This window comes from Poromitra crassiceps, assembly GCF_964638095.1.
Source record: "Poromitra crassiceps genome assembly, chromosome: 15".
In the NCBI taxonomy this organism is placed as follows: domain Eukaryota; kingdom Metazoa; phylum Chordata; class Actinopteri; order Beryciformes; family Melamphaidae; genus Poromitra; species Poromitra crassiceps.
This window is the reverse complement of record NC_139634.1, coordinates 28857883-28868660: the sequence shown is the minus strand read 5'-3', so window position 1 is coordinate 28868660 and position 10778 is coordinate 28857883. Positions and strand designations below refer to the sequence as shown.

The window sequence follows — 10778 nt, the reverse complement described above, 5'->3', positions numbered from 1 at the left end:
AGTGCGAGATGAGAGAGACAAACAAACAACCTTACATCATATTTGTCTGTCATGCATCAAAATTAAAGTAGGCTGAAAATGTAAGGAGTAGAAAGTACAGATAGTTGTGTTGAATTGTAGGGAATAAAAGGAAAAAGTTTTCAGAAAAATAAATACTCAGATACCTGAAAATCCTACTCAAGTACAGTAACAAAGTATTTGTACTTAGTTACTTCCCATCTCTGGGTTTAGGCATGATGAGTGATGATTGGTTAGGTTAATATCAGGGTAAGAAAAAGTCCACAATGAAAATAAACCTTTTGATTGACTTTATTCATGGATATAGAGACAATAAAAGATCCAAGGGATAGTATGTAAAAGTGTAAACACTTATTTCCAACATGGTCCCTGATGTTTTATTGTGTTCTCTTGTGTTCTCAACCTCGATGGTTTTTTAAATGTACTGTATGTATTCCTGCTGGGCAGGTATATAGTATCTTTTTATGAATTATCAAATAAATTCAATCAATCAACCAATCAATCAAAAGGCTTATTTCCATTGTGGACTTTTTCTTACCCCGATATTAACCTAACCAATCATCGCTCCTCATGCCTAAACCTAACCAATCACTCCTCATGCCTAAACCCAACCAATCCTCACTCTGCATGCCTAAACCTAACCAATCACTCCTCATGCCTAAACATTTGCATGTGAAAGTGTTTGCCATTGCCTTGTCACTTATATAGCTATAGTATTATAGGCTAGCTATATATTTTTTATATTCTTTGGCCAAATTAATTTAAAAACAAGATTTTGAATATGTTAATGTGTTGTGTGCCATATCTGGTTTTATTTGGGGGCGGGAGGACTTCATTATTAAGTAATTTTGAAGTCATGAAAATCAACTATTGATCAAATCAACTACTAGCCTCCCCCAAGCCCCCCCTTAGAAAAAATCCTGGAGCCGTGCCTGTTCCTTTCATTTTATTGCCCAAAATTGTAGTTTGTAGTTTGAGTAGTTAAACTACACAAAAATTAGCCTGGTAAATCAGCCGGTCACGTGAACTCGCATTTCATTTCGTTCTACCAGACCGTCTAGTACATGAGTTCACTACATGAACTACATGTAGTTCACTACTCCCCAACACTGGAGATATGTCTATCAAACAGCTTTCTGACAAATGTACCAGGGAATTAGATTTCATTCAAGAAAAACACACTGTACCATCTATTCATAGAAATAAGCCATGACCTGTACATCTTAAAAAAGAAGGCAGCTGAGATTATTCAAACTATGAAATTTTAATTGGTATAAAACATATTCAAATGTACAGTATGGAGGACTGCATTGTGAAAGAATGCTCGACATTTTTGTCTTTCTTGTTTGACCTCTGAATATGTCTAGAATCTTGAATATCTATCCACAACAGAACATCCATTCCTGTTTCTTATCTGTCACTTGAATAGAATTAGTTCAACCTGGCAGCTTGAGATGTGGTGTTACAGATATCACTTTCACCACATTAATTCTAGTCCTGATACAAGCAAAGGTGAACTGTCACACCATTGAAGACTTTTGCACATTGCAATTATAGTGAAAACAATGCAGGATAAGACAACAGCAAAAATTCACCCAAAAGCAGATGACAGAATTTTCATTTTTGGTGAACTACATGTATTCCTTTAAGTCAGAGTGAAGAGGTGGATGTCTACACGTATAATTATAAATCTTGACTCAACATGATGCCAGAAAAAGAGAGAATATATATGCAATTAAATGAGTATGACATCTATAGATGTACAATTGCTATATAGTACATATACACATTTTCATATGGTACAGTAAGCTTCACTTTTGAGCTGACAAAGTAAAGCATGAATGCATAACAGAATCCGGACCGACAGTTCTGATATATTTCTTTGTAAAAAAAAAGATTGTTAATGATGACATGTTTGAAACTAAATTGCAAGAAGTGCACAGGATGACATGGCAAGGATACATACTGGATTAAATGGCTGGATAAGCAGTTAAAATGAGACTGAACCTACACAAACAATTCTGTTTAAGAAAAATAATCAAAACGCCCCAAACACCAGACTGTGAAGACAGACTGACAGTCAATGCACCCATTTTCAGATTGGATATTAATTGTGTAACGGGTTTCACCAGTGGTCTGGAATATTTATCGGAGGAGAACTGCACCAACAATGGCAAACAGTATTGCACCCAGACAGCGTGCATCCCATTCAGATCCTCCCCAGCATACGGGCGATCCACCAGTTGCAGGGCATGACAACTTGACAGATGACCCGGCCCCCTTGGTAGTAGTACGGCCAAGGGTTGAAGCCTCCCAGGGGCTCGTGGTAGCGCCGGCAGTAGCGGTAACCACGGCGACAGTGCTGGCAGCAATAGCCCCGGTCGTCCAGGCGGTTATCCAGTTCAATTCCGACGTCTCTCTGCAAAGGACACGGGATAGGGCTCGGTCACAATCACACACACATGACAAATGCCACTTCTCCCAAGGCAAGGGCAGACACAGAGGATTTGATGGTGTGAATTGATGAGCCTGCTTTGGCTGTAGGTCAGGAGAAATATATGAAAAAACCAAACAGACGGCGAAATGATCAGAATTGATGTCTGTGGAAATGCGGTGGCAAAGATGTGCCGTGCCTGACGCCGGTGACAAAGAGATCAAGATAGCTCTGAAAGTGGGCTGCCTTGATTTAAGCTCCGGGAGCATAAAACATGATATAATACCCTTGACCTTTCCGTTATGCCAGAGGTAGCTGGTACTCCTGCTCCATCTCTGATCCCGGCCATTCGCAGCTCCTCTACCAGCCAGGCCCGTCTTCAATCAGAGGGACTCTGGCATTGTTGCTTACCGGCATAATTACATGATTTCTTTCATCTCTGACCTCGTACTCCCTCGGCCGCAGCCCACACGCCGCACCGAAAATGGCTGCCCCTCCTCCATTAGTGCATTCAAATGAGATCTCTCCCCTGTCTTGGCGCCCTCCCCCTGACCTTGAATTTAAGTGCATGGCACATTCCTAAAGCAATTAGCGGAGTAATGATCGTCTAACAAGGATCCTTTCATTTGCTCTCACTGGCTGCCTCTGAATTTATAGAGGGGCCAAATGAAACCCAAACCAAAGGTAAATTGGCTAGAATTAATGGCCCTTGGATTTTTCCATTGGTGCTGCATGGTTCATGCCCTCTCTAGACTCGTCGGGGCTGAGTGTCGTGCCTTTGATCAAGAGCAACTCCAAATGGGGTTCGGAGAAGTGCCACTTACCTCACCCCACTAGCCGAGGCGGAGGCCGCCCTCGATATGCATTTGACCACGTTTCAATCTCCGGTAGTAAATGAATCCATAGAGACGATCCGCCACTGTCTCGTTAAACAGCTTGGATGCGAGAGTCGATGGCCTCCGCGGACCTAACATCCAGAACGAACTGGCATTATTCTCTACAGTGCATACTATGAGTCAGCTAGTTCCAATAGTCTGGAACAAAACACAAGTCCTCTGTAGGGAGAGGAGATGTGGGGGAATTGTTCCAGCCTGGTGTTGTAAGAGGACAGGACCCATAGGAACACATAGTCCTCCATTACATTGACTATGGGAATAAGGAGCTTTGTTGCAGCTTTAGGTGAAGGCAGTGGGTAGTCCATCACCACAGTTTACAGATATTTTGTTGTTGTTTAGATCATGTCAGATGTTGGATCTTTTTTTGTAAAATGTATTTAATAAGCTGCATAACACACACACACACACACACACACACACACACACACACACACACACACACACGTGCGCGCACAAATCCTGAATCGCATCTGTTCTGAGTGAGTGATGATAAATTGAGTACAATTACATGCCCGTAAAGACATACTTAAAACACATAGGAAAGGAGAGGGATGTGCTATGTAAGGACTGTTTGATTTATGACTGTGACAAACGCAGGTAGGCTATTAATGATTTATTGTTTCAGTCAAGTTTCAGGTCATCAGCTTCCCGGCAACAATCTGTTACGGAAGCAACACAAAAGCTGTCTATGGACCAACGATAATCTTATCTGCTCCTCACAGCCCAAAAACTGTGATGTTAGGAATTCTGGAGCGCTCCGGCTCGGAAAATGAGGAAAATATTTCATTCAAATAACGTTGCGTTTACCAAAACAAACAGCCAATAGGTAACATTGTTAAAGACAATTACCCGGCGCTATCCTTTTAAAACGGAGGGTACATATTAATCACTGTGGCTTTGAGTTCCCGTCTCTAGTGGGATGCTGTGGTGATAAGAATGGTGCACCTTGGGAAATCAGTCAGTCACTCACAAACAAGCAGCAGTAATGAAGAGTAAAAGTCATTACCCCCTTTCTGCATTTGATTTCATCACACACACACATGCACACGGAGACATGAACACACACACACACACACGCACGGAGACATGAACACACACGCACAAACACACACGCACACGTGCGCACACACACACACGTGCGCACACACACACACACACGCACGGAGACATGAACACACACGCACACACATACCATACACAAGCAACACACACGCACGCACAGGCGCACACACACGTCCATGCGTATTATGAGGCCTAGGATATGAATGAGTCTGCAGAGTAGAAAACTTTGTCAGTCATTCAATAAGATGTAACAAATCAAATCAGCGCCTCCTTCGTTTCCACACTGTTGCCGTCATTTCACACACACTGATCACCACTCTTCATGGGCCTGGCTGTGTGATTAAATCTCATAGACCAGCTCATCATATTCATCCTGGGATCAAAACAGCCCAGATAACATGTCTGCTTCATACCCTCCTGTGTGTACAAAGGTTTTTTATTTGGACAGTGTAACTAACGTGTGAAATGCTTTGACCCTGACGCATGAACTACATCCTGATCTCACGCATGCATACTTACACATAGGACCCCATGAAAACGGTTTGTGGCGGTCTGGCCGTGATATAACCCCGAAATTGTCGATTCTCTCTTAGCTGTGTCCGGTAGAAACGATTGAAGAATTTTTCTTTTTTCCCCCCTCACTCTCCATTCACTGCTATTGTATGGAGGGACAGGTGTGAAAATTCCACTTCAAATGCAGAAATGAATGAATGCGAACAAAGCGGATTCTGACAATATATAAAAAGACGAGTCATGCTGCTGAATTGTGGTTAAGTGAATCGCTTTCATTCCTTTCAGTTTTAACAAGCATAACATAGGAATCTGGTTGCCGGAAAGTTATGCCGATGGAACAAAGAAAGTAAGTTTACCAATAATTGCGAAACCGGTGATAAAAAGTGAGCGACTATCTCCCATCTTTTTTTATTATTATTTTTCTTTACTTCCGTAAAAAGTAACTGCTGGTTTAAGTGATGCGGGGCTCAAGTTCGCCTCAGTGTCGAGATGCTACCGCAGGCTAAAGCAGCGCTTGGATTGACAGATTTGACCTCCATCCGCTTGTACACCTCTAACAGCCATAGTCTTAGCCTGGCCCTGCCTGTTAGGGGCCTGGGCGCAGGGGTCATACCACCCCTGACCACCGTGTTTACATGCGTGTGCGTGTGAGAGAGCCTATTCCACAGCGAGGTCAATTCATATTGGAGGCTCATCCTTGCTATGTGGGTCAAGGACAGTGGTAGCATTCCTTCAGCGCTGTCAGATGATAGTTATTCAGTTGGAGATTTCCAGGGCCGCCTCTGCTCCACGCTACGCTCTAACGTGGCAGCCATGGCTAAAGGTCGTCCCCATATATCTGCCAGCCTCTGTCACAAGGACTCCCGTGATTATTCTGCGCTGGGGGGGGGGGGGGGGGACGCTGCGGCTGCACTGAAATAGGATTCGGACGTGTGAAACGCAGATGAACACGTGAGGGGGAGGGCATTTGTGTGTATCTGTGTGTGTCGGTGTGTGTATGTGTATCGGTGTGTGTGTTTGTTGTAAGAAAGAAGTAGATAAAAGGTGTGTGTGTGTGTGCTTGGTGGTGTGGTGAAGGTGTATACATTTACATAAGTTGTGGCTCTGGGGGGGGGGGGGGGGGGGGCAATGGTTGGAATAACACATGTGGCATCCCACTGGCGTGGACGGGGGGGTGCAGCCTCCCAATTACTGCCTGCTGCCTGCTGCCTGCCCTCTGCTTGGCCACAAAGGCCTTTGTTATCGCTGGAGCCACAAACGCTGGATGAGGTCTTGGAATGGTTTGCGGCGGTATGCATTACTCGGCTGATAGAGGCAGAACATTTCAAAGGGAGAGCAGAGTTTTTCATCCCCTGGTATGTTCTAATTGCATAGCGCCGCATCTCCAGCCGCAGACGACCAGGAAGACGACAGAGCAGCCGGGAGAAATGGAGGAGTTGAGCATGGAAGGGGGTTCCTCGGACCTGCCTGATAAATGTTAATATTATCGGGCGCGTCTCATTTCTCTGCGTGTCTCTCACAGTTCCTCACGGCTCAGTGGAGGAGACACAGCCCATCTCATTATCCTTGAATTTAGCTTTAGTGGCTACTTAGACAACTGCCGGTGTTGAGGGAGTATGTGTGTGTATGTCTGTAGTATGCATGCGTGGGTGTGTGTGTGTGTCTGTGTGTGTGTGTGTGTGTGTGTGTGTGTGTTGTCTTTGCATGGGTAATTGCTTGTCTATGTGTGTCTGCATGGTTGTGAGTGCATAATTTTCTCTGAGTGTAACATATTTGAATATGTGATGTCAAGGATGTCGAGGATAATTAACCTGTAGCTGCAGTACACCAAAAATATGGCACTTGGCTTTTACATTAATTTGATAATGCTTTGATAATTAAGGTGCTATTAATAAATATAGCCTATCTATTCAGCGATGTGTGACCTTGGGAGTGCTCCTTTGTCCTGCATCAGAAAGCAGAGTGAGAAGAGGAGTGATCGAGGACTGTAGGCAGAAGATGCTGCCTTCGAAAGGCTGGATATTCCTCTCAATTAACGGAGAGACATTAAGGGAGTCTGCAATGAACTGGCCTTACTTAAACAGATATATAGAGCAATTGCTATGCCCTCTGGTGCACAACGTCCATTTTAACATCAATTAGTGAGCAATTTATATGCGGAAAGAGTCTAAGCACAGCTAGGACTCATTGCAGTGGCTTTACTGTATCTCACGGTGCGGTCCCTGGCCGGGCGTGGTGAAGTACTTACATAGTCATTTACAGCAACGTGATCCAGGACATCGCGAGCGAAGCGCTGACCCGTGACCTCTGCGTCAGGTGTGTCCTCCAGATCCTCCATCTCCTGGAGCTCGGCATCTAAACCAATAGGAAGAGCAAGCAAATGCAGATGTTTTTTTCCCCAAATTCCTGTTTTCTCCCTATTTGTATTTGGCCAATTCCCCCTGTCATTGCTGTAGACTGTAGAGCTGTAGACTAGCACATGCTTCCTCAGATACATGTGCAGTTGTCATACCCCACCGGCTCACCACCAACAGACGCTGCCAATTGTGTCTGTAGGAAAGTCTGACCAAGCCGGAAGTAACGGCTAACAGGAATTGAACCCGGGTCTCTGCGGTGCGAGGCGAGTGCTTTTACCTCTGACACCCCAACAGTGCAGATGTTGATTCACTTGTGTTGCAACAGTATTTCCATTGAGCTAAAATGAAAAAGCTCTGAGACTGAATTCTGGCTTCTAGTCTTTCTTTTCCCAGTGGCTTGATGTTAATTACTAACATTCAGGAGAAAATAAGCTGGAATTCATTCCAAGCTTTTTTCTTGCCGCCCTGAACAATGCTGTTGCTGTTGTGATACTGTGCAAAACACAGATAATTTCCCTCAGATGCTAATGAGTAAAACTTGCCTATTCTCCAGATGACCATCTTAACTTTCAAAACACGAGGAGAATAGCCCAGTCAAGCTGCGCATCTGCTTAGCAAATCACGCTGCCTCTCCGGACCTATGGGGATGGCCTCCGGCGAGAGAGTTAATAGTCTGCGTTTAGAGGCAGAGATGCCCCCATGCTCTCACCTCTCAGGGGGGAGGGGTGGATCCAGTGGATGGGCAGCTCTTGGCAAATCTCCCAGATCTTGGAGTTGAGGAGGAAGGCTCGGTTCACGATGGGCTCCTCGGCAGGAACCCACACTTGGGAGTCCTCCACCTTCACATCCATGGCCTCCGTCTCATCCACCTGCCAGGGAACACACACACAGCACACTGGTGGTGGTGGTACACTCACACATGTCGGAGCCGACACAAATGTTGGAGCCCACACACAGTCTGCTCCTGTGGCCTGCATTTGCACTCTCCTCCCCGGAGCCACAGAGAACGCGCCAGTCTCCTGCTTTTATCTATCACCTCTTTGTGTGTCCACTGGGAGGGTGGCAACTTCTTGACTCTTCACTTCCAATGCATCGCCTTCCCTTTCTTTCTCTTGCTTTTTCTCTCCCCCCCCCCCCCCCCCCCTCTGTCCTCATGCCTCTGGGCTGCTCTCTCTGTTCTACTGTACATCATTGAAATTCACAGACACTGATGATTTGACTTTTAAAATGACTTTAGAAGTGCTCTTTATTACGGCAATATGGTTTCATATGACAGTCAGACACAGTAAAAGCCTTGCCTTTTCCTCCCCCCCCCCCCCCCCGGACCACAATGCACCCAGCACTATCAATGGGCTTAATTTGTTGATACTGTAGTTCATTAGCCTAGGTAAACCCAGCCCCCACGTGATCTGCTCTCATTGTTCCCAGTCACTAGGTGTATTGACTGAGAACAGGTCTGAGAGCAGGTCACGTGGAGGCTGGGTTCACCCAGGCTAGTAGTTCATGAGCTGTAAAGTAAACTATTACTGCTTAATGTCTTAATGTCTGCGTTGTCTAATAGAGATATATGAAGGCTTTTGGTAATGCTCTCCCCCAACAGTGCAGATATTTATTTTCTTCGTGTATATGTAAATACAAACAAACCCCCTTTTCCCAGTCCCTTGTTAATTAGCAAGGCAGAACAGAAAAACAGTTCACTTGAACAATGTTTTTACAAGGTGATTTTCTCCCGCTCTAAAGCGTAATTGCTACATTGCTACATTAGTTAAGCTGGATGTGGAATCCTGGGGCTATAGTAGGAGCGGGAATCACTTGTATGAGGTCGCGGCCCCTCCCTCCTGCTCACCCACTCTGTTGAATTAGAATTCGCTTTCCGACGCCGATTCTTGTTTGTTGTGAAGTCACGCAGTCGTGACCTGCGGACGGGGAGGAAGAGGGGGGGGGGGACTCGCGCACGTTCCGACAGATCAAAGGCTGTGTTTAGGGGGTGCGGGTGGTGGTTGAGACTAGCCAAGCTTTTGACACAGTTTCTCTCTGACTTTTCAGCACTGGGCAGATCACGCTAAGCTAATGATGACTCGGAGGACGGGTGCAGCGGGCGGTGGTATATATGGCGGTGGTGGGGCGCTCCCTGGCATTATAGCCAGTGAGCTCGCCAGTCTCAGGAATTAAAATCAAAGTCGTGGAACAAACAGCGTCTCTCTAATTGGACCTCTTAACCACTGAAGCCGAGTGGATCTGGTGTGAAAAGTAAGAGGAGGTCACGGCGCGGGGCTCGCAACATGACTTTGACTTGACAGCTGAGAAACCACTCCAATAAGTTGCAGGAGAGAACGCCTGGAGGGAAGTGGGAAAGGTCAGTATTTTAGCATGGAGCAGAGGTTTCTAAATGCCAGTTGACAAGCACACAGACAACATGATTACAGCCCTCCAGTTTATATACACTTTTGAAGGGCTTTTTCTTTGTGCTATCGACAGACCATACATTGTTGAGACACAAGCAGCTTTTTATCAACTATTGGACCTCGGTGAATGATGGAAAATTGCTTTGCGGGCCGGTTCCTGGGGTATTCATGCATTGCACCTGCAGTACCTAACTTAATTACCCCCCAGTTGTGCACTGTAGTTAATGAATTTATCCTCTCCTGCCAAGGTGTCCCAAGGTGAGAAGATCTGGCAACATGACAGTTTACTGGTGCTATCTTTGCTATAGACCAATGGATTTTCTTATGACATCCAATACCTTCCACATATACCATCACTGCATATCACCCAGTCATCCTAGATCTAGAATAGAATGTGGGGGGGGGGGGATTGAACTTGTGATTGAACTTGTGACCTTTGGGTTGCTAATAACTATGGCATCCATTGATCTCATATATTCATGCAGACAATTATGCAACTAAATTCAGCACTATGTGGATGTAGGACTTTGGCATACACACATTCTAGTTCAGCGATTCCAAACCTTCTTCAACTCAAGGCCCACTTGAAAATCTCAAAAATGTTTGTGGCCCACATCGGACCTCTATACTGTACAGAAGCCAAATAATGTGTTCTCAGAGCACTTTTTGTTTCAACGATAAAAGGAGCTGTCCATCAGCACCACACAGAAGTCAGGATCTAAAAGTGAGGGGCTGTCTGCAATAGGCTAATTACCGTAACAAATAATCAATTACAAATTAAATAATGGTATGATTCAACAATGGAGAAATGCATTCTCCTAATAATAATAATAATAATAATAATCCCCCCCCACTATTATCATCATGTTTTGCAAATGATTTGGCAGCCCACTTGCAATACCTTTGCGGCCCACCAGTGGGCCCCCGGCCTACAGGTTGCGAATGGCTGTTCTAGTCTGTGTTGTTTGTCAATGCATTGTTTTTCTGCTTTGCGGTGGCTGTCTGAGTGGGAGGTTTTGGGTTGTGGAGTGAGCGTTGGTCATCCATATTAAGTGAGTGTTTAATGGAGCAAGTGGCATCCATTGACAACGTT

At 45.1% G+C, this 10778-nt stretch overlaps 1 protein-coding gene across 1 annotated transcript in view; it reads right to left on the bottom strand.

Annotated features, from left to right (window-relative positions):
* Positions 1-1295: 1295 nt before the first annotated feature.
* The window catches only part of tnmd (tenomodulin), a 42965-nt gene continuing 33482 nt past the window's right edge, over positions 1296-10778 (bottom strand). Inside the window, exons 5-7 of the mRNA XM_083651624.1 lie at positions 7990-8149; positions 7172-7278; positions 1296-2437 (exon numbers count right to left, since the gene is read on the bottom strand). Coding sequence (XP_083507750.1) covers positions 2228-2437; positions 7172-7278; positions 7990-8149 — 477 coding nt within the window. The 3' untranslated portion in view covers positions 1296-2227. The remainder of the gene's footprint in view (positions 2438-7171; positions 7279-7989; positions 8150-10778) is intronic.